The sequence below is a fragment of the Muntiacus reevesi genome, chromosome 9, assembly GCF_963930625.1.
Source record: "Muntiacus reevesi chromosome 9, mMunRee1.1, whole genome shotgun sequence".
NCBI lineage: Eukaryota > Metazoa > Chordata > Mammalia > Artiodactyla > Cervidae > Muntiacus > Muntiacus reevesi.
In genome coordinates this window covers 49,972,517-49,997,232 of record NC_089257.1, presented here as the reverse complement: position 1 = coordinate 49,997,232, position 24,716 = coordinate 49,972,517, and the positions used below count along the sequence as shown (strand labels likewise).

The following is a 24,716-nucleotide window of genomic DNA, read 5'->3' as shown; positions in this document are numbered from 1 at the left end:
AGAAGCATACATATTTGGGGAGCGGGATCAGTAGGACCGACTGATGAACATGGGGTTATGAGAGAGGCAGGTGGCAAGCGTAGCAATCATTGTTTCTCATTTGGGCAATCGAGTGGATGGAGATGTGGCAATGGATCAGGCAATCTACCACAGCTGCTTAGTCTCCGTTGTTATTGGTTGGTAGAGACCATTTAAACAGGCCTCAGACCTGCTTGGTCAAATCAAACTGTCATATTGCCTCTCTGAACTTTAGTGGCTAACCACAGGAAGCACTTGAAATCACTGTATAGATCACACTTACTCCACAACAGTTGAATGTAGGAAGAGCAGGCTGATTGTTCTTGCTTACTAGTAATCAGCTCCTTTTGTCTTATAAAGCGTAGTCTTCCTCCCTCCCGCTCCTGCCCCACTTCAGTAAAACAAATCTGGGTTTGCTTTACTCCCTTACTCTTTGGTGAGAGGTGATGGTGGTTATCTCAGGGGATGGTCTGGCCTTCAGTCAACCTCAGTAATCAGGCTGCCTTGTCAGGGCTTATCAGTTTCAGCAGACTGGCAGCTGTTGGCTGAGAAGCAAAATACAGTTCCAGTGTATGCTAAATATGTTCACATGTGTATACAAATACATGGTGTCTTTATATACATATACCTGGAGTATCTCAAAATCCCTATGCTACAAAACATCCACTTGCAAATGGTTTGGCAGCCTACATATGACTTAACAGATGAAATATGTCTAGAAGCAAACATTTGATTTGAGGCTTAAAAATAGCCAAGTTTTGATTAAAAAATAATACAGTAAGTCCCCCCCATACCAATGAGTTCCATCCTGAGAGTGTGTTCCTAAGTCCAATTTGCTCGTTAAGACCAACAAGTTAGCCTAGGTACTCAACTAACACAATCAGTTATATAGTACGGTGCTATAATAGGCTTATAATACTTTTTACACAAATAATACATACAGAAAAACATAACAAAACAAAACATTTTTAATCTTACAGTACCTTGAATAGTACAGTACAATAGCAGGGCATACAGGGATTGGCATGGACATTCTTATCTTTGAAAGTTTGCAACTTCAAGGTTTGTATATAGGGGACTTACTGTAAAAACAATAATTTGAACAAACACTTGTGAATGAAATTTTAAAAACACATTTAAAAAGTACAGTGGGACCCCTACCTCTTATCATATGTAAAAATCAACTCAAAATGAGCCAATGGCCTAAAACAAGAGTAAACTATTAGAGTCTTAGAAGAAAACATAGGAGTAAATCATCAAAGGAGTGATCTTGGATTTGGCAATGGATTCTTAGATATGACACCAAAGCACAGGAGACAAAAGAAAAAAATAGATAAAATGGACTTTGTATAGTATATACATACAGTGGAATGTTATTCAACCATGAAGAAAGAATTAAGTACTGATACATGCTACAGCATGGACGAACCTGGAAAGCATTATACTAAATGAAAGAACCCAGATATGAAAGGTCATATATTGTATGATTGTATTTATATCAAATATCCATAGTAGATAAATCCATAGAGACAGAAAGCAAGCTGATAGTTATCAGAAACTGGGGGAGAGGAAAATGGGAGTGACTGCTTTATGGGTGCAGGGTTTTCTTTTGGGTGGTGAAAGTATTTTAGAACTAGATAGAGGGGGTAGTTGTACAACATTATGAATGTACTAAACACCACTGACTTGCACACTTTAGAATGGTTCCTTATATGATATGTGAATTTCACCATTAAAAAAAGTTAAATGGGGAAGGAACATGATAGCTGCTTAAAAATGAGAAAGGCTATCATACAAAGATAGATTTTTTTTCTGGGTATTTCCATAGAGCAAAATTGGGGGAAGTTACAGGACAACATTGACAACAGGGAAGAACTTTCCAACAATAGTGTTGTTAAACAGTGGAATGGGCAGCCTCCCAAGGAAGTGAAATTAAGCTTTACTGAAAGTGATCAAGTTAGATGAGCTCTCAGGGAAGTTATAGAGAAGATTCTTACTTGAGGTGTGACTAAAGCTTTCTTAGTTTAATTATTTTCAAGACCTATCTGCTATCTTCCCTTCACATCTGCAACTAGGTTGATTCGGTTTGACCATAAGCAATTGCAAATGAACTCCCTGAGTTCAAGTATTCCTTCCCTGGAGTTTCAGTTCTAGTGCAGCCCAACCCTCTCAATCTAAGTGAAAAAAGTGCCACACACAGAGAAAGAGGAAATGATCAATGAGAGTAAACTTTCAGTAGCTGAGACACCAAATCTCTGAACTCTCAATTCAGAGTTCAAGTCATTGCAGCTTCCTGCTGGTAGCTGGGGGAATTTGTATATTCACTCATCAAACATACTAGTTAAGCACTGCTAAGAGTAAATGTAAAGGTTAAACCCTCAATAATGAGTAGTGATAAGCAACTAGGATGATGATCACATTTGCAAACTATAAAATTTCCCAAACTTCCCTTGTAACATACTCTGCTACCAAAACTTCATGAGATACTAACAGAGGGCAAAGCATGCTAACTTGGGTTCCTCACTTGCCAAATTCCAAACAATAAGAAGTGCAGTAACACAAAAGTGACCTAGGTAATTCCTAGACTGGATGATGATACACACGAATTCATTTTAATTGCATTGTTTGAACAGGGAAATTGGAATTCACCACCTGCTCCTGCGGCAAGAGCCCTGGGACCGCTGCAGGGGGCGAAAACCTAGGTGGGAAGAACTCTTTGGGGAGAGACAAGCCTTCTCCCTCGGACTCGGTTGTTCCGGGCCAGTTCAGGAGGATCCCGGGGATGCCGCATTCTTTAGAGGAATTCGGCCTCCCCACGCGCTCTGGGGGAAGCCCAGGCCAACCGCCCCCAGCCCACCCAGCACTAAAGCACGAGGCGCCTCTGAGAATTGCGCAAAAGCCTCTCCCTCCTCCGCCTGCTCGGTGGCATGTTCCTAAAATTCCCATCTGCACAACATAAACAGGAAACGTGCAGCAAAAGCCCTGGCGGTGCAAATTCCAGGCTTCCAGTCGAGGGCGGGAGAATCTTGTCTTGGGAAGGCGGGTGACCGGGTGGAGGGGCCGTTGAAGGGGCGGGGGGAGGGGAAGCAGCAAAGTTCCCAGGAGACCCCCTCATCTATCCCTATCTCTTCTTCCCAGACCCAGAAAGAAAGAGAGGACGGAAGGAAGGACACCCTGCTTTAGGAAAAACAGGGGAGCGGGAGGTGGGCCGCGGAGGGGCAGCCAGGCCTCAGAGTGAAGCACCCCGAGAGGCTGCTGTGACAACGCGCGGTAGGAACACACTGGGCAGCCCTCTCCCAAGATCGGCTGTCCGAGCGGCCCCGGGAGGGTGGGGGTGGGCTCTCCGCCGGGGCTTGGGTCACGGAGCCAGCGCGGGTGGGGGCGGGGAAGCAGCGGGCGCTAAGAGCGGCGCAGGCGCAGAGCGCGCCTCGGTTGTCAAACATGGCTGAAGTGCCGCCGCTGCCGCTACTGCTGCTGCAGGGAAAATGCTGAGCCCTCCCGGGCCCGGTGGGCGGCGGCGGCGAGGGCGGCGACGGGCACCTGCTTCTCGGGCGCGGCGGCGGAGGCCATGGCCAGGCTGGCCGACTACTTCATCGTAGTCGGCTACGACCACGAGAAGCCAGGTAAGGGTGTGGGGCGGGCGCCGCCCCCGGGCCTCCCTGCCCCCGCCCCCCGGCTGCCGTCCAGTGGGCTCCTCTGGGCTGGGCATCGCGGCCGGGAGGCGTGGAGGGCCGGTCCCGGCGCCGGTGGAGCTGGCACTCGGCGTCGGGCCTTGATGGCCCGGCTGAGCCTCGCGGTGGGCGTGAGGGGCCAGCACGAGGGGCGACGGAGGAGGAGGAGGAGGAGGCGGCGGCGGCCGCCTCGTTCTCCCGGCCCCGGGCGGCCTAGCTGGGGCGAGTCTGGGTGCCGTGGCGCTCGCTCTGAAGAGGGCTGGGTACCAGGGGCATCGCCCGGGTGCCGGCGGCTTTGGGTCAGGACTTCAGGGCTGGGAGGGCGGGAGCCAACTGTGCTAAGTTCCTCGGGGATAAACTTCTGCCCAGCATCCTGAGTGAGTAACGAATGACGCAGGGGGCTGTCCTCTCTGAAAGGAAGTGCTGAGAGTCCAGTGCTACCTCACCCCTGAGCTGGTGGGGGCCGGTCTAGTCACCGCGCCCGTGGACGCATGGTACCGAGAAGAGGGCAAATGATCCTTGAACTTATGAACATTTCTAGGAAATGCTCCTTGTTCTTTCAGGACAAATCTGACGGTTATTTCAAAAGGAGTCTGAATACGATCTTTTAAGTAAGAACCGTCTGCACATCGCTGCAGGTGATCTTGTTTCACTTTAATAAGTTTTAATTAGCCTTTCATTCGTCGCAGAATTATCCTCTTAGGTAACAATCTGGCAGATGTATTTTAATGGAGGGACTTCCACAGTTTAAGAGAATTCAACGTTTATGCACGTTTATTTTTGTATTCATAATGTAATAAGTTGAATTGGGGAAGCACATCTATTTCAGGGTAATTTCAGGTTAATTTACAAGAAATTTAAGGTCTCAGCTAGATAGCCCTTCCTTTTTCAGAGGAGATGCTGAGATTGTGTTTTGCTGATGGTTACAGCCATTTGTAGCTTCAGAATACCATTGTTCTTCCCACTCTTGGTCGACTGCCCCTTTCACTATTCCTCTCCTAGTAACTTCTTTAGTGGGGACTTTTTATAGTCTTTAGTCTAAGTATTCTTGACCTGATTGAGATTAGCAAGAGAAGGGTTGGGCTATATTTAAAATATTTTCTGACTACACGAAGTTTTATTTATTTCCTAGTAATTTTGCATAGTCCGCTATCTCTTTCTTACCAAGATTGACAATATGGAGAATCAGAGTTTGTATTTAACATTGTTTCATTTTTAGTGACTTTGAGTTTTTTCTCACTTAAAAAAAAATGGAAACAGTAAAAAACTTGCAGAAAACTTGCAAGTATGGTACAAAGAACCTTTTTCTCCCTGAACCATTAGAAAGTGCTGACCTGATGCCTTCCCTATCACCCCAGGTGGTGTATTTTCTACACACAAAGATATTCCCCTGCGTAATCAGGTGCAATCTTCAAAAATCAGGAAATTTACACTGACATAGTACTTCATGTAGTTCTCAGACTGAGACAGTGTATCTCAGATTGGGACTTGAACCCACCTGCGAGACTGGAACCCAGTGAAAACCCACCATTTGTTAACTGTGATCACACACACCTGATTTCAGGACTTATGAAGCTCAGGTTCTTGCTGAGTCATCACAGAAAGAATTCAGTGAGAGACAAACTGATAGATAAGTGGATTTATTTAGAGAAACACACTCCACAAACAACCCTGAATATTCATTGTAAGGACTGATGCTGAAGCTCCAATACTTTGGTCACTTGAGAGAAGAGGCAGTTCAATGGATAAGACCCTGATGCTGGGAAAGATTGAAGGCAAAAGGAGAATGTGGTGGCAGAGGATGAGATGGTTAGATAGCGTCACCGACTCAATGAACATGAACTTGAGCAAACTCTGGGAGATAGTGGAGGACACCCTGGCATGCTGCAGTCCATGGGGTTACAAAGAATCAAACCTGACTTAGCGAGTGAACAACATACTCCACAAGCAGAGTGTGAGCCATCTCCGAAGAGAACAGTCTTGAATTATGCCTTGGTTAGTTTTTATGGGCTGGATAATTTCATAGGCTGATGAGTAGAAGGATTATTCTGTTTTGGGGAAGGGGTGGAAATTTCCAGGAATCGGGTCATTGCTCACTTTTTGGTTTTTGGTGGCTGGCTTCGAAACTGTCATGGCGCTGGAGAGTGTGTCACTTAGCTTGTTGATGTGTTACAGTGAATGTTACACTGAAGCTCAAGGTGTAGTGGAAGTCAGCTTGTTCGCCATCTTGGACCTATTTGGTTCAAATCTAATCTAATTGTCGTGTCCTCAGGCTGTGCCATTCTTTTAAAGTTTATGCCCTGCCCCCTCCCCTCCTGTTTCAGTACTGGTTCAAGTTTTGTTGATTATGCCATCTCTTTACTGGCAAAAGGATCTGGTTCAGAATCATATATTGCATTTATTTGCCATAGGGCCATCTCATCAGAGGTGAGACAAGCTCTTGGATAGCTTTGGAGCTCAGCTAAGGAATCATACTCATCTTCAGGAGTTTATTGCTTGCATACTTGATGGTGATGAATTTCATTAAGTTCTCATTTACTTTCAGTACATGTTTGGCCATATGCTTCATGACTTCTTCAGTCTGAAATGATTCCCTCGTCTTCTCTTAATTTTCATAACCTTGACCCTAATGAAGATTGTGTGCATGCATGTTCAGTTGTGTCCAACACTTTACTACTCCATGTACGATAGCCCACCAGGCTCCTCTGTCCATGGAATTTCTCAGTCTAGATTTTTGTAGTGGTTTGCCATTTCCTACTCCAGTGGATCATCCCAGTCCGGGGATTGAACCCGCATCTGTTGGGTCTCCTGCATTGACCGGTGAGATTACCACTTCCCACCTTGTGGGAAGTCCCTTGTGCAGCTTGTGGAATCTTAGTTCCCCAACCTGTGTCCCCTGTGGTGGATGTATGGAATTTTATCCACTGGACCATCAGAGAATTCCCTAAAGTTAATATTTAATAGTTAATGTTTTTCCTCCAATTAAAATTAAAAAACTCAGAAAAAGAAAAAATAGCTAAATGCTTTTCGTGAGGACTGCTTTGAAACTATGTGTCTTGATCCTCATCAAACAGGTAATGTATTCCTTTTATGCATTTATATCTGTATGGATTCATGGTTTTCTTTCTTTTTTTTTTTTTTTTTTTGGCTGGGTTATGTTGTTGCTATTTATTTAGTTCTTCAAATTTTCCTCATTCGGGCAACTAGAGCCCTTTCAGTCTGGCTTCTGTGTCTTTATGACATGTCTCCACCGCTAGTGTTTGAGTGTTATACTTTGAGTGTTTTTTGTTTTTTACTTTTTGGCATAAGAAGATGCTTTGGGCTTATCTTGGACTGTGCCTGCCTCAGTGCTGGAATCAGCCATTTCTCTAGGGAGACCTGGATTGTTTTAATGATGAGTGACATTCAGAAGCTAAGATCTCAGTGCTTGTGTGTTTACTGCTGCTGTATTTTTACTGCTCTCAGGCTTTCTGAATGGATGGAGCTGGGGAATACATGTATGTGTACACACAGGTGGCTTAGTGGTTAAGAATCCGCTTGCCAGTACAAGGAGATGCAGGAAACAAAGGTTCAGTCCCTGAGTTGGGAAGATCCCATGGAGGAGGAAAATGGCAACCCACTCCAGTATTTTTGCCTGGGTAAATCCCATGGAGAGAGGAGCCTGGTGGGCTACAGTCCCTGGGTTGCAAAGAGTCAGATATGACTGAGTGATGGAGCACGCATGCATGCACACATGTTTATGTCTATTTATCTATGTATATTAAAAAGCTTTGAGGTGGGAGGGGGATTGGGATGGGGAATACATGTAAATCCATGGCTGGTTCATGTCAATGTATGACAAAAACCACTACAATATTGTAATTAGCCTCCAACTAATAAAAATAAATGGAAAAAAAAAAAACAACTCTGAGTTCCTACCAGTACCACTAATTTAAGTCCAACACTCCTGGGTCCACTCAAGTTTTTCCCTTTTTCATATTTGTAATGTTTTTTTCTGATAGAAATCTGGCTCCCATTATCCTTAATATGTTTACTTCTTTGTTCAGTCTCCCTGTATTAAACCAGTCTTTCATCTTTGCTACCACCCTCTCCCCTCCTGGATGCCTTCCTCTCTCTGTTGGGCTCAGATTCTTCATTCTGTCTCTCCCAGCATCCTGCCCCTGTCAGGACCTAATAGCCCATACCGGGATGTCTCAGTATAGGGACACCCTCCTCAACCAGCTCTGGCTCCATTTCCCCATGTTGTCTTACCCACTGTCTGTGGCTATACGTCTTACCCTACTTAGGTTGTGACACACAGCACTGGGCCGCTTCCATTTGAAGGAAGACATCCTCATTCCATGCTCCCCAGTGCCCTATTCCAGGTTGCCCCTCTGTTTTGACAGCCTCCTTGCAGTGCTTGGACTCTGACTGAACTCCTCTCCTTTGGCCTTTCCTTCCCGCATGGAGTACCTTCTTGGGCTCTGATACCTGCCGCCCCCGCCAGGCTATAATGACTGCTCTGCATCCCACAGCAGAGAAAGGGAAGATTATTTTTTTTAAGTAACAAAATCCAGAAGCTTTTTTAAATCGCAGAATCTCAATTGCAAAGTGTATCTTTTTTTTAACTTGGGATAATTTTGTGACCCCATGAACTGTAGCCTGCCAGGCTCCTCTGTCCATGGAATTTTCCAGGCAAGAATACTGGAGTGGGTTGCCATTCCCTTCTCCAGGGGATCTTTCCAATCCAGGGATCAAACTTGCATCTCATGCATCTTCTGCATTGCAGGCAGATTCTTTACTGGGGAAGCCTCAATTTTTCTTTAGTCATACTTTATGTAAAATTTACATGCAGTAAAATCCACCTTTTAACTGAACAGTTCAGTGAGTTTAGACAGATGTATGCATAAGTGTAGCCAGGCAAGATATAGATAGAACACTTCCCTCCAAAAAGCTCCTCTGTGCCCCTTTGTACAGTTAATCCTTTCCCTAGCCTCTGGCAATCACTGATCTTTTTCTGTCCTTGCTTTTTTATCTTTCTTAGAATGTCTTTTTTTTTTTTTTTTCTTAGAATGTCTTATAAATTAAATTATACAGTTTTTTTATGTCTGGCTTTTTTCACTTAGAAAACTATGTTTGAGACTTACCCATCTTGTATGTACTGTCAGTTCCTTTTCATTGCTAAATATAACATGCTTTGTTATCCATTCAGTAGTTGGTGGACTTTTGAGTTTCTGGTTTGGGGTTATTATGAACAAAGTTACTCTGAATATTTGCAAAAAGATCTTTGTTCATTTGATTTCATTTCTCTTGGGTAGATGCTTAGGAGAAAAATTGCTGGGTCATGTTGTCATGGTATGTGTGCGGGTTGGAAATTTTCAGAGAGGAGGCAGAGTGAAAGGACAGTAAAGTTTATTAGAGCAGGGGAGGGGGGGATCGCTGCCAGTACAGTAGGCCGACTTCCTGATAGTCAGCGAGAGCAGACCCCAAACAGGAGTTTTTGGTCTGTATAGCTGGAGGACAAGAAATAAAGTAGGGGTCTTTCGAGTCATTTGCTGATTGGATGAACTACATATATATACATCCCTCTTTCGGGGCTTCCCTGGTGGCTCAGTGGTAAAGAATTCACCTGCCAATGCAGGATACATGGGTTTGATCCTTGGGTTAGGAAGAGCCCATGGAGAAGGAAATGGCAACCCATGCCAGTGTTCTTTTTTTTTAAATCGACATATTGTTTATTTATTTATTTTTGGCTTTGCTGGGTCTGCATTGCTTTGCGAGGACTTTCTCTAGTTGCGGAGTAGGGGTGGGTTTACCCTTCGTTGTGGTGCCCAGGCTTCTCACTGTCGTAGCCTCTCTCGTTGCTGAGCACAGGCTCTAGGCGAGGGCTTCAGGAGATGCAGCACGCAGGCTTCGTTGCTCTGTGGCATGTGGAATCTTCCCAGACCAGGGATTGAACTCTTGTTCCCTGCATTGACAGGCAGATTCTTATCCACTGCATCACTGCCATCAGGGAAGTCCCACACCAGTATTCTTGCCTCGGAAATTCCATGGGCGGATGAGCCTGGTGGGCTACAGTCCATGGGGTCGCAAAGAGTCGGGCACGACTTAGCTACTAAACATAGAACAACAACATATAGGGCAGGAGAAGAGTGAGACAAATACCTTTTCCTTATATGGGATAGGAGTGGGAACAGGCCATACTTCTCAGGAGGACTCAGAAATTCTGCGATGGTTACAACATGGCGGGAAGGGCGAGAGGAGTCTGGTGGCTTTTGTTCCTGCATTCCAAGATCCTTCTCGCTTATCTTGTTCTTTTGTCCTCGGGCACCACACATTTGGTCAGTGTCTGTTTAACTTTATGTGAAACCACCAAACTGTTTTCCAAACTGATTGTGCTATTTTACATACTTACTTGCCAGCAGTGTATGAGATTTCCAGTTATTTTTTAAATTTTTATTTATATTATTTTTAAAAATTTAACCATTTTAGTGGACATGTAGTGGTATCTTATTGTGGTTTCATTTTGAATTTTCCTAGTGGCTAATGATGTTGAACACTTTTACTTGCACCTATTGCACTGGAATATTTTTGTAAAGAGTCTGAGCAAGTTTTTGCTCTTTTTTTAATTGGATTGTTTGGCTTCTTTTTTTAGTTGGAGTATAGTTGATTTACGGTGTGTGTTAATTTCTGCTGTACAGCAAAGTGGTTCAGTTATACATACATATATTTTTTCATTTTTATGTTGTTTTCCATTTTGGTTTATCACAGGATACTGAATATAGTTCCCTGTGCTATATAGTAGGACCTTCTTATTTATCCATTCTATATATAATAGTTTTCATTTGTTTGGCTTCTTATTATTGAGTTTTAAAATTCTAGATACAAGTCTTTATCAGGTGTTTTGCAAATATATTTTTCCAATCTGTGGCTTGCCCTTTCATTTTCTTAGCAATAGCTTTTGAAGAGCAAATGTTTTAATTTGAATGACTTTGTTGTTGTTGTTGTTCAGTTGCTCTATTGTGGCCGACCCTTTGGGACCCCATGGACTGCAGCATACCAGTCTTCCCTGTCCTTCACTGTTTTCTGAAATTTGCTCAAACTCGTATCCATTGAGTTGTGATGCCATCCAACTATATCATTCTGTGTCATCCTCTTCATCTCCTGCCTTCAGTCTTTCCCAGCATCAGGGTCTTTTCTAAAGAGTAGGCTCTTCACATCAGGTGGCCAAAGTATTAAGAGCTTCAACTATAGCATCAGTCCTTCCAGTGAATATTCAGGGTTGATTTCCTTTAGGTTTGATCTCCTTGCTGTCCAAGGGACTCAGTCGTCTCCAGCACTACAGATTTTTTTAGGTATTTAAATAGTTTTGTATCCTTTTTTTTTTTCATTTATTTTTTATTAGTTGGAGGCTAATTACAATATTGTAGTTTTGTATCATTTTTACTGAAACTCTCTATAAAAACCTACTGGGACAAAATCCACCAAATCTATGTAGTTGTTTGAATTGTAAATGAGGAATAAACCTAATTGAGTCTACAAACCTTTGTTACAAAGCTTTCTTGAGTTAGTATGATTTTATTACCTACATCTCTCTAAAAGTTAATATTACGATATTTTGATTCTGAAATATGCTGTGTTTAATTCCAGAATGTTCCTGGAATTATCTGTTCAATATACTAAACTGTGTTTGTTCATAAAATGTGTATTTAATTAATAATATTTTTAGTTGATTTTTTTTCATTTTTTAAAAAATTTCAGTTGAAAGAGAACCTTGTTTTTTGAAAAATTACTTTTACAAACTGGAAAAAATAGTATATGCTATTTGAATTATATGCAAAGAAGAGTGCTTGACACATAGCAGATGTTTAATAAAGACATATGGAGTGAGTATACAATTGCTGTACATATGGACTGTGGCTCAGATCATGAACTCTTTGTTGCCAAATTCAGACTTAAATTGAAGAAAGTAGGGAAAACCACTAGACCATTCAGGTATGACCTAAATCAAATCCCTTATGATTATACAGTGAAAGTGAGAAATAGATTCAAGGGATTAGATCTGATAGAGTGCCTGAAGAACTATGGATGGAGATTCATGACATTGTACAGGAGAGAGGGATCAAGACCATCCCCAAGAAAAAAGAAGTGTAAAAAAGCAAAATGGCTGTCTGAGGAGGCCTTACAAATAGCTGTGAAAAGGAGAGAAGCGAAAAGCAAAGGAGAAAAGGAAAGATACACCCATTTGAATGCAAAGTTCCAAAGAATAGCAAGGAGAGATAAGAAAGCCCTCCTTAATGATCAGTGCAAAGAAATAGAGGAAAACAATAGAATGAGAAAGACTAGAGATCTCTTCAAAAAATTAGCGATGCCAAAGGAACATGTCATTCAGAGATGGGCACAGTAAAGGACAGAAATGGCATGGACCTAACAGAAGCAGAAGATATTAAGAAGAGGTGGCAAGAATACACAGAAGAACTATACAAAAAGATCTTCATGACCGAGATAATCACGATTGTGTGATCACTCACCTAGAGCCAGACATCCTGGAATGCAAAGTCAGGTGGGCCTTAGGAAGCATCATTGCAAACAAAGCTAGTGGAGGTGGTAGAATCCCCATTGAGTTATTTCAAGTCCTGAAAGATGATGCTGTGAAAGTGCTGCACTTATTATGGCAGCAAATTTGGAAAACTCAGCAGTGGCCACGGGGCTGGAAAAGGTCAGTTTTCTTCCAATCCTAAAGAAAGACAATGCCAAAGAATGCTCAAACTACCCCACAATTGCACTTATCTCACATGCTAGTGAAGAAATGCTGAAAATTCTCTAAGCCAGGCTTCAGCAGTACGTGAACCATGAAATTCCAGATGTTCAAGCTGATTTTAGAAAAGGCAGAGGAACCAGAGATCAAATTGCCAACATCCGTTGGATCATCGAAAAGGCAAAAGAGTTTCAGAAAAACATCTACTTCTGATTTATTGACTATGCCAAAGCCTTTGACTGTGTGGACCACTACAGACTGTGAAAAATTCTTTAAGAGATGGGAATACCAGACAACTTGACCTGCCTCTTGAGAAATCTGTATGCAGGTCAGGAAGCAATAGTTAGAACTGGACATGGAACACCAGACTGGTTCCAAATAGGGGAAGGAGTTTGTCAAGGCTGTATATTGTCACCCTGCTTATTTAAAGTATATGCAGAGTACATCATGAGAAATGCTGGGCCGGATGAAGCACAAGCTGGAATCAGCATTGCCAGGAGCAATATCAATAACCTCAGATATGCAGATGACACCACCCTTATGGCAGAAAGTGAAGAAGAACTAAAGAGCCTCTTGATGAAAGTGAAAGAAGAGAGTGAAAAAGTTGGCTTAAAGCTCAACATTCAGAAAACTAAGATCATGGCATCTGGTCCTATCACATCATGGCAAACAGGTGGGGAAACAGTAGCAGACTTTATATTTTTGGGTTCCAAAATCAGTGCAGATGGTGACTACAGCCATGAAACTAAAAGATGGTTACTCCTTGGCAGGAAAGTTATGACCAACCTAGACAGTATGTTAAAAAGCAGAGACATTACTTTGCCAACAAAGGTCCATCTAGTCAAGGCTATAGTTTTTCCAGTAGTCATGTATGGATGTGAGAGTTGGACTATAAAGAAAGCTGAGCACAGAAGAATTGATGCTTTTGAACTGTGGTGTTGGAGAAGACTCTTGAGAGTCCCTTGCACTGCAGGGAGATACAACCAGTCCATCCTAAAGGAAATCAGTCCTGAATATTCATTGGAAGGACTGATGCTAAAGCTGAAACTCTAATACTTTGTCCACCTGATGTGAAGAACTGACTCATTTGAAAAGACCCTGATGCTGGGAAAGATTGAAGGTGGGAGGAGAAGGGGACAATAGAGGATGAGATGGTGGATGGCATCACCGATTCAAAGGACATGAGTTTGAGTAAACTCCAGGAGTTGGTGATGGACAGCAAGGCCTGGCGTACTGTGGTCCATGGGGTCATAAAGAGTGGACATGACTGAGTGACTGAACTGAACATATGGAAAATACATAAAACTCAAAGGAAGGGTTTCTTGAGGGCTCACTTCCTGGCTCATTGATGGCTGTCTTCTGATGATGTCCTCACGTGGAAAGGGGCTCGGGAGCTCTTTGGGGTCTTTTCGATATGGACATTAATCCCAGTAATGAGAACTTTGCCCTCATGCCCGAGTCACCTCCAAGTACCATCACTTTGGCCCCACCTCCAAATGCTAGCACGTTGGGAGATCTAGGTTTCAATATATGCATTTTCTTTTTTTTTGGGAAGGGTATACACAGACATTCTAAGTCTATGACAGACTCATAGACTTGATAATTAGGATTGTGACTTTATTTTTTATCTTTTTAGGCTGGTGACTTTAGAACATTAGAGTTGAAGGGGCCAAAGCCAGTTTGCTAAATGCACATCCCAGGTCATATGCTGTATAAACTTCATATAGTCCAATTTATTTCATTTCTTTTTTTAAAAATTAATTAATTAATTAATTAGTATATGTGCTGCCGAAGCGAGCACTATTTCATTTCTTACTAGATGATCTCTATGACCTACAACCTGTGGCTTATGGAAAAAGGCAGAGGTGACTAAAATTCCAAACTTGGAGGTCTGGGATATTTTTTGATACCATGACTTAAGAAGTTTGCAAATGTTTTTCTTTTAAATTACTTATTTGTGTTTTTGGCTTGAATGATTATGGGTTTTAATTGGCAGTTATCTAGATGGAGTCTTCAGAAGATGGACAGGCAGGGACTGAACACAAAGACTTGAGAGTCATTAGTAGATAGATGTGTGTCACTGTGAGTACCCAAGGAAAGTCTATATAGAGACAGAAGAATAGAGGACCAGGGACTGATCTTTTGAATCAGTGTTCAAAGGAACACTATTGCTAAGACGATGGAGAATAAAAGGAACCACAGAAGAAGGAGTTGGGGAGTTTGAGAGAGATATTTAGTTTTCCCCAATGGTAGTAGTTCTTCTCAATGGTAATAAAACCCCTGATTTTTGGCTAGTTTTGTAGCCATGCAGGAGAGACTATTTCATTTCACTAACAGATAGAAACACATGAATGAGTTCTGGCCAGTTGGATGTAATTGGAAATAATGCATGCAGTATCCCAAAAAGTATTCTTGAAAGAATGAGGGTATTTTCTCTTGCTTTTTTCTTTCCTGAGACTGGCATGCTGGTATAAAAACTGGAATCATCTTAAACCATGTAGATAAGGGCCCACATCCTGGGGAAATCAGAGCAGAAAACTGGAAAGAAACTCGGTCCCTAATGACTTATAGTGGGATTATTATAGCTGCCTCTGGATTTTTTTTTTTTTAAGACTGTAACTTTGTATGTTTTTGTTTGTTTGTTTGTTTACTTTGTGTGTTTAAACTGCTAGAAATTGCAGTTTTCTGTTTCATGAAGCTAATCTTAATCCAGGTACACAGAGGTGGAGGAGATTGGTATCCAGAGTCATAGAAAGTGGGGGGACTATTTCTCAGCATCAAGGGTGGCAGATAGAGGTCTGTGAGATGTGGAGTTAGTGAAGATCTTTCATGAAATTTTAGAATTGAAAGTTAAGTATACATCATCTGACTCAACATAATTTATGGATGAGGAACCAATGTGCCCATGTTCCCACAACCCTTCTCTGCTACATGTTACCTGTGAATGGTCACACAGCTTTTATCCTGGACTGCAAGTTTCCTGATGCCTGTATTCCAATACACCATGCTATCCTTTGAAAATTTATATGAAGGATAGTCTTTACTCCAAAATTGTTTCAGCCAGAATGTTGTATTGTAAAACAAATAGTAAAACTTTAAACAGGAGAAAGAATTGGAAGTGAAAGCAGCAGATTAAGACCATCTGTTTGAGTCATCTGAGTATTGAGAGGTAAGAATATCTGGTTGGAAAACATGGAATACTTTGTCTTCAAAATAAAAAGACTATTTTTTTTTTTGGTTTGGCCGATTAATGCTTAATAAGACATGTTTAAATTGAATTGCAAGAAGTAGTGTGGTCCGCTGAGAGTTTTAAAGTGTATAGGACAGATGTGAGCATACAGAAAGGCAAAAAGAAGAATGGGAATCTATAGAATGAGAGCACTTGATCCTGGAGAGAGTGGAGATAGGTATGGGAAGGAAGTTTCTTAGGACTTGAAGTATGGAACACATGTATACAGGATACAAACATGTTAGTGAGCTCTGAATATTCCCCCCTAAAAAGAGTATGCACTTTGGAAAATAATATTGCCATATCGTTAGTCTTGGAGACTTTCTATAATGGGGTCCATCAAACCATTTCACTGATCAGCTGTGGGGATTTTGTGGGTGATGACAAGTCACATGGGCATATTATAGAACCAGAAATCTACAGGTAAAATGAGCACTAATGGACAGGATACTGTTGGAAAAAGATAGTGGTGAAGTGTGCTAAGAGAATGGTTTCAGGGTAAACTTTACATTTGGATGCAAGTATCTAAAAAATGAATTCCTAAGAAATCTAGCCTCTCAAAATAACTTTCTGAGAAGCAATTTTATTTCCCAGTTTAGGTTAACATATATTCTAGGTTGTTGTGCCCAATATGATGATAATATTCATTAAAAACTATTATAACAGTGAAGCCATTGACTAAATCGTATTGGTAGACTAGTATTTATTACTTTAGAAAGTTTGCTGTTGTCAAAAATGAGATCATTAAATATCATAAGATTTATGGTGCTTTTTTAATTACTGCTGAATTTGATTAATAATTTGGATTATGCAGTTGTTTATAAAGTAAATGCTATTCATTTGAAGTTCTCATTTTTGTAAGCTACATTGTAAAGGAAAATATCTTTTATGATTTCATAATTTTACTTTTCCTTATATATATCAGTATCTTCATTATAGAATTTTTCAGAAAAAATTTTAGTTATACTTGTAAGTTTTCCATTGTTTACTGAACAGAGGAAATGAAGAAATATTTTACCTGTGGAAATATTTCATATGACTGCTACTTAAGTATAAATGGATTTAAATAGACTAGATTTTTTTTAATTGTATAGTTCTATAGTTACTGATTATTCTCGAGTGTAGAACAAAAAGATTAAGAAAATAAAAAAGCTTATATTTTAAGGGAACATTATTATATGGAAGCACCAGAGAAATGAGTTTCCCAGGTGGCTCAGTGATAAAGAATCTACCTCCTAATGCAGGAGACGCAGGAGATGTGGGTTTGATTCCTGGGTTGGAAAGATCCCCTGGAGTAGGAAATGGCAACCCACTCCAGTATTCTTACCTGGAAAATTCCATGGACTGTGGAGCCTTTGTGACCCCTTTCCATGGGTCACAAAGAGTCAGACATGACTAAACGACTGAGCACACAACAGAGAGATAATCCTTACTCTCTAAAATATCTTAACAACAGTACGATTTATTGTGTAATCGCTACAGGCTAGCTCTCCAACAGTTAATTTCTTAGGGCTCCCGTAACAAATTATCACAAAGTTGGTGTCTTGAAACAGAAGAGTCCTTCCTTGTTTCTTCTGGCTTCTGGTGGTCCTAGGCTTACTTTATTTGTGGCAGCATAACTCTCATCATAGTAGTGACAGACTTTATTTTCTTAGGCTCCAAAAGCACTGCAGATGGTCACTGCGGCCATGAAATTAAAAGACGCTTACTCCTTGGAAGAAAAGTTATGACCAACCTAGACAGCATATTAAAAAGCAGAGACGTTACTTTGCCAACAAAGGTCCATCTAGTCAAAGCTATGGTTTTTCCAGTAGTCATGTGTGGATATGAGAGTTGGACCATAAAGAAAGTTTAGTGCCAAAGAATTGATGCTTCTGAACTGTGGTGTTGGAGAAGACTCTTGAGAGTCCCTTGGACTACAAGGAGATCCAACCAGTCAATCCTAAAGGAAATCAACCCTGAATATTCTTTGGAAGGACTGTTGCTAAAGCTGAAGCTCTGACACTTTAGCCACCTGATGCAAAGAACGAACTCACTGGAAAAGACTCTCATACTGGGAAAGACTGAAGGCAAAAGGAGAAGGGGGCAGCATCACTGACTCAGTGAACACGAATCTAAGCAAATTCAGGGAGATAATGGAGGACACAAGAGCCTGGTATGCAACAGGGGATGACAGAGGATGAGATGGTTGGATGGCATCTCTGACTCAATGGACATGAGCTTGGGTAAACTCCGGGAGTTGGTGATGGACAGGGAGGCCTGGTGTGCTGCAGTCCATGGGATTGCAAAGAGTTGGACACAACTGAGCGACTGAACTGACTGGCTGACTGAACTCTCATCTCTGCCTCATGTTCACATGGCCTTCTTTTCTGTATCTCTGTGTCCAAATCTCTTTTCTTTTATACAGAAGTAATCATTGAATTTAGTGCCCACCCTAAATCCAGAATGATTTCATCTTGAGATCCTTAACTAATTAATACTGCAGAGACACTATTTCCAAATAAGGTCACATTCTGTGGATATGAATTTTGTAGGATACAATTCTGCCAACTACAGACACAGTGGTTCATGCAGTTTTTGTGATGCTAGCTGTTCGTTGTTGTTCAGTCCCTAAGTTGTGTCTGACTCTTTCGCGACTCTGTAAACTGTGGTCCCCCAGGCTCCTCTGTCCATGGGATTTCCCAGGTAAGAATACTGGAGTGGGTTGCCATTTCCTTCTCCAGGGGATCTTCCTGACCCAGGAGTGGAACCCACATCTCCTGCACTGGCGGGTGGATTCTTTACCGCTGAGCCACCAGGGAAGCCCCACTTCGACTGGTGCCATTTCTTCTCTCCATATTGTGTCAGTAAGGTCTACAGATGCTTTCTTTGGATGTGCCACACAGTTTACATTTCTTTCTTTAGGAATTTGCTTCATATGCAGAGATTTATCTTCCTTTTATATATTTTTTAAAAATTAGTTTCCACATACATTATCTCAATAACTCCTCATGGTAACACAGTGAGTTACCCTGTAGGGTCCATCAAAGTTGAGTAATTAGCCAACTTTCACACAGGTCATAAATGGAATTAAATGGGATTAAATAGAATTCGATTTTCTCACTGTAAGTAAAAACTCTTATTTAAGAATACATTGTGGGGACTGGCAGGGAGTGAAGAAGAGTGAGGGAGAGGAATAGGGATGGGATTTTTAGATGAGGGGATAGTAGTGGCAAAGGCACTGGAGTGATTAACCATGACTAGATCTTTGATTTGGCTGAAATATTGGGACCAGAAGAGGAGAACTGGTAAGTAATAGTTTCAGAACTGGAAAAGGAGCGTTGGATAGGCAATAAATGATGATTATATTAGAGTAACTAAGACAGTTATTTTTGTGTTTCCTGGGGTGTTTTTGAGGCTTGTCACTTTTCATTGCATTGTTTTCTTGTCCTTCTGCACCTAATCTCTGGAGTTGAAATTCTTGATACTTCGGAAAACAAAATTTAAAAACCTGTTGCACAAGAAGGTTTAAAAATATTTCTGTAGAACTTTGGCAGCCAGGAAGATAAACTTGCTTTGGAAAATATTTTTCTCTTGCAGTTTGTGGTTGCTATTTTTTGGTTTGACAGGTGAGTCTGGACTCCTAATTATGCTGAGAAATGTCTGCTCCTTATCAGTAGTGTCTTTTGTGGAAAGTTAAGTGTCAAACTATGCAAAGTGATCACTGTGAAAGGTTATTAGCTATAATCTCAGAAGAAAATTGCTTCTTTTCAAGCTTCTTAAATTTAATGCTTTATTTGATCATAACTGTGACCAAAAGTTAAAGAGGATTTTCAAGTTTTGAAACCTAAAGCATGGTGTAACCTACAGTATTATGAATACCACAGAAGTTCAGAGACAACAGTGAAATAGCATACTGTTTTCCATACTCTTTTTTTTTTTTTTAAATATGGAATGCTTCATGAATTTGCGTGTCATCCTTGCGCAAGGGCCATGCTAACCTTCTCTGTATCGTTCCAATTTTAGTATATGTGCTGCCGAAGCGAGCACTGTTTTCCATACTCTTACGAGGAAGAGTGTGCTTGCTTTAAGAAGCCACTTAGTGGTCTTCACAGATTTTTATATGTGTGTATATATATATATATATATATATATATATATATATATATATAAAATTAAAAAGCCTATAGACTTTTATGTTAAAATATTATTTTGGAATAGTGGATTGTTTAAGTGTTACCCAGGTATTAAAATATGTTCCCCAAGAAGCAGTTTTTAATTTATCCCTTCTAGCATACTGGTATTTTGTTTAAGATTCTATAGCAGCCTTGGAACTGAGCAGGATTGAAAACCTGTTTTTTATGAAAGACTATTAAGGCAAGGAATGAAAGTTAATGAAAAGTCACATAAATGAAAGGAATTTTAGTTTGTAAGGTGTATTTCCTTGGAAATTAAGAACATGAAATTAAAACAATATTTTAAACATCCAACAAGTAACTTAAAATATTTTAGTTTTACATCATGTAAATAGTATATCAGAGGGAGATGAGTGTCATACCTACTAAGTTGTTCCAAGAGAGAATTAGGCTCCTGAAGAGTAAAATATTTTTTTCTGGTCTTGGAATCCAGGGTAGTGCCACTCAGTTCTTTTAAAGCAGTGTTGTGCTTTCATAACCATATGCACAAAAAGGGTGACACAGTGCTTGCTTTTATAGAAAGCAGGTTAATTGCCTTTGACTTCAGACTGTGGTCTGGTTTCCTTTCTCTGTAGTCTGTGCATACTGTTTTACTCACATCTTGACTTTACTTACTTTAGACCTACTTTTTGGCCAATATTCTCTGCTTGTCTCTTGACTTATTCTTCTGTCCAGGGCATCTGAAACTCTATTCATCTATTTTTCTACTCATTTTCTACTCTACTCATCTATTTTCTATTCAACTTTGACTCATACTATCATGGTTTTGGTGTATCAGTTTGTTCCTGGTTTGACTGACCTGTCTGTTGCTAGTGTGTGTTATATTTTACTTGTTGTAGTAACATACTTGTTATAAAAATTTCAAACAGTACAGAAGGTTGCTTATTCTTGACTCTAGTACCCATCTCTTCAGACCTGTGACAGTTGATTTGTTTCTCCATATTTGTATAGAAACTTCCTAGTTCTCTTAATAAAATGAAAACTGTATAGTCTTCCAAGGTTGGCGCTGGAAGGAAAGCCACCACATGGGAAGAGCTGGCTGGACCTTGGAGCCCCAATTCTTCCATTTCTCTACTGTTCTTGTGCAGCACCACTTTTTTCTTCACATTCTGGCTCAAATAACTCCCTCTTCACCCAGTCATTTCCCCTTTATTTGCTCAGACACAGCTGAAACAAGGCTGGGTTACTGAAAAAAAGACTTTTCTAAAGGTTGAAAATAAAACAGAAGAGGAGCAAAGCCAGAGAGTCAGTCAGTCATGTGGATTGCAAAGTGCAGCGCACTCCTTGCAGTCTGGCCTCCTCAAGCAGCTCTGTCCTGTCTGGTCTCTGGTGTACCTTCTTGCGCTGGAGCTTGTCTTTCCTTTTAGTGTGGCTCCTGAAGTCTGGACCCTGGGGGGGCCACGTAATCCATGCCTGTCAGGTTTACCCAGGGTCCACTTTGCTGGTTCTAGCTTTCTGTCCCGAGCATCTGTCTCAGGACTGTGCTTCGGGAGATAATCCGTTCCTTCCCGATCGGCCTATAGCACTAACTGGTCTGCTGTGTTAGAATTCAGCACAGTGAAAGGGCATATTCAGAAACAAAAGTGTGGGAATAGGACATCTTTGTGTTTGTACCTGTTTTTACTCACAGTCCCAGCACCGACAAAACTTTGTTACCTAGAAATATAGTCATAACATTCATGTACAAATCAAAGCACAGCTAAACAAGCATCATATTTTCTGTTACTTTTAAAAGAAAAATAAATTTTGTAGTACTGTGTTCATATTTATTTTTAATTGATACTTTGTAGTCTTTCCTGTTTGATTTTTAATCTGAACAAATAATGATACCATTTTTATTACTCAATAAGCATAAATGTTAGCTGAAGCAGTTTTTTAAAAACAATACCTTAAGTTCAAAAACATCTAGATCCTGGACTGATTTAATTTGTACAATTAAACTGAAGTAATGGTTTCTGAAAATTGTCCCTATTGCTTTCTTTTTCTTTTCTAGTTATAATGGAACTGTTTTCTTCTACTAATGATTAAACAGAATAATTAGTTATCAAAACATATAAATAAGAAAAAACCAGCAAAATAGTATAAGTGGTCTTTTCTTCTGGTGTACATATGACACAGAGTTGTGAAGGGATTGTTTATTTTTAATGAATAATTAAAATACTATGGTGAAAACACCATGTTAGCCAAGAGTTATTTGTACTTATGGATCATGAGGTTTGAAGCTATTGAAGAAATTGTTGAAAAACTTAGAAAAATAATATGAGTAGCTGATAATTGGCAAATAAATAAGCCTTAGCTGTAGTGAACTACTTGCCATTCTCCTAAGGGATCAAGATTGTTCTCGACTTTGGAATTGCTAGTCTTTCATTGTTATCTGTTATCTGTCTTTTCAGTTATAGCTATCCTAGTGGGTATAAAGTGATATATTGCTGACATTTTAATTTAAGATATATTTCCAGAGATTTTTGTGTGCATCCATATGTATAGTCTTATTTTAATTCTTAAAAAACAAGTTCATAGTATCTGTTTAATTTATTCAATATGTGTTTTTTAAACCTTAACTGTATATTAGTGGCAACTTTCCATATTCTAAAAAATAAATGTGTGTATATACACATATGTATGTGTATATATGGTAGCGTTAATTTTTATTAACTAAATATTATTATTTATAATTAACATAATTTAATGTACATGTAATAATAACTGTGATGAATTCTTCTGCTAAATCTTTGCATTCATCTTTAATTGCTTGGGATAAGTAGTTAAAGAGACAGACAGTGAAGTTAAGTAGTTAAAAGCGTGGGATGGAGTCACGTGATGTGGGTTTGATTCCTGGTTTTGGCTCTAAGAGGGGCTTCCCTGGTGGCTCAGATGGTAAAGAATCTGCTGGCAATGCAGGAGACTGAGATTCACCTGGGTGGGGATGACCCCCTGGAGAAGGGAATGGCTACTCACTCCAGTATTCTTGCCTGGAGAATCCCATGGACAGAGGAGCCTGGTGGGCTACAGCCTATGAGGTCTCAAAGAGTCAGACATGACTGAGTAACACTTTCACTTTTGGCTCTACGAAGTTCTAACTTTAGATAAATTACTTAATTTTTCTGTCTGAATTTCTGTATCTATAAAATGCTGCTGCTGCTGCTAAGTCGCTTTAGTTGTGTCCAACTCTGTGCAACCCCATAGATGGCAGCCCACCAGGCTCCCCTGTCCCTGGGATTCTCCAGGCAAGAATACTGGAGTTGGTCGCCATTTCCTTCTCCAACGCGTGAAAGTGAAGTCGCTCAGTTGTGTCCAACTCTTAGCAACCCCATGGACTGCAGCATGCCAGGCTTCCCTGTCCCTCACTGTCTTCCATAAATTGAGTCGAGTAAACGTTGATGCCATCCAACCATCTTATCCTCTGTCAGTCTCTTCTCCTCGTGCCCTTAATCTTTCCCAGTAAATGTCGATGCCATCCAACCTTCTTATCCTCTGTCATTCTCTTCTCCTCGTGCCCTTAATCTTTCCCAGCATCAGGGTCTTTTCCAATGAGTCAGCTCTTCGCATCAGGTGGCCAGAGTATTGGGAATTTCAACTTCAGCATCATTCCTTCCAATGAATATTCAGGGTTGCTTTCCTTTAGGATTAACTGGTTTGATATCCTTGCTGTCCAAGGGACTCTCAGGAGTCTTCTCCAGCTCCACAGTTTGAAAGCATCAATCCTTTAGTAAGCCTTCTTTATGGACCAACTCTCATCCATATATGATTACTGGAAAAGCCATAGCTTTGACTTGACAGACCTCTGTTGGCAAAGTGATGTCTCTGTTTTTTAATATACTGTCTAGGTTTGTCATAACTTTTCTTCCAAGGAGCAAGTGTCTTTTCATTTCATGGCTGCAGTCACCATCTGCAGTGATTTTGGAGCCCAAGAAGATAAAATATGTCATTGTTTCCCTTTCTATTTGCCATGAAGTGATGGAACCGGATGCCATGATCTTAGTTTTTTGAATGTTACGTTTTAAGCCAGCTTTTTCACTGTCCTATTTCACCTTCATCAGGAGCCTCTTCACTTTCTACCATTAGGTTAATGTCATCTGCATATCTGAGCTATTTCTACCGTCAATCTTGATTCCAGCTTGTGATTCATCCAGTCCAGCATTTCACATGATGTACTCTGCATATTAAGTTAAATAAGCAGGGTGACTGTATACAGCCATGACGTACTCCTTTCTTGAATAATTGTGTCAGTTTTAATTCCTTGAAGTAGAATTGCTGGATCAAGGGCATGTACATTTATATGGACATACATTAATTTTCTGCCTATCATCTCTTCCTTTGGGAAGCATGTTCTATTCCCTGTGGTTCCAGGGAAAGTGTCCTCATTGCTCCCACCCTATACCTTAAGCTGGGCCATTTAGAGTCATTTATGGGTGTTTTCTTTTGGAGGGAACTAGAAAGTCTTTTTTTCTACTAGGGTAACTAAGGTAGGATAATGTGACTGAGTTGGGGCTGTCAATGTTTTCCCCACCACGTGTAGAGAGTCTGTCTGAATACTGGAGAGAGGCAAAGATAGCCGAAAAATGAGGAGACAGAGCTTTGGAAACATCATTTAAGATTTCTGGGTCCAGCCTTTCCTGAAAGCCAAAAGAATAATTTTGAAAGTAGTTTTGAAGTATATTGCTGAATTGTATTCCAGAAAGATTATATCAGTATATACTCCCATTTCCTTCAGGGGAATTTTTTTTTAATTTAAAAAATGTTTCTTAATTTGTTTGTTGGCTTGTGAGATCTTAGTTCCCTGACCAGGGATGGAACCTGGCTTGTGGCAGGACAGTGAAAGCTCGGAGTTCCAACCATTGGACCACCAAGGAATTCCTTCCTTCAGGAGAAGTTTAATTAGGAAA

General features: G+C 40.6%; 1 protein-coding gene and 1 non-coding gene across 4 annotated transcripts in view; one reads left to right on the top strand and one right to left on the bottom strand.

The window, feature by feature from the left end:
- Positions 1–3,445: 3,445 nt before the first annotated feature.
- Positions 3,446–24,716, top strand: part of SBF2 (SET binding factor 2) — a 481,299-nt gene continuing 460,028 nt past the window's right edge. For all 3 annotated transcript variants that reach the window (XM_065944986.1, XM_065944985.1, XM_065944984.1), the window contains exon 1: positions 3,446–3,641. In XM_065944986.1, coding sequence (XP_065801058.1) covers positions 3,587–3,641 — 55 coding nt within the window. In that variant the 5' untranslated portion in view covers positions 3,446–3,586. The remainder of the gene's footprint in view (positions 3,642–24,716) is intronic.
- Positions 19,578–19,684, bottom strand: LOC136176083 (U6 spliceosomal RNA). The gene has a single exon (XR_010664464.1). It is a non-coding gene; the product is annotated as a U6 spliceosomal RNA (small nuclear RNA).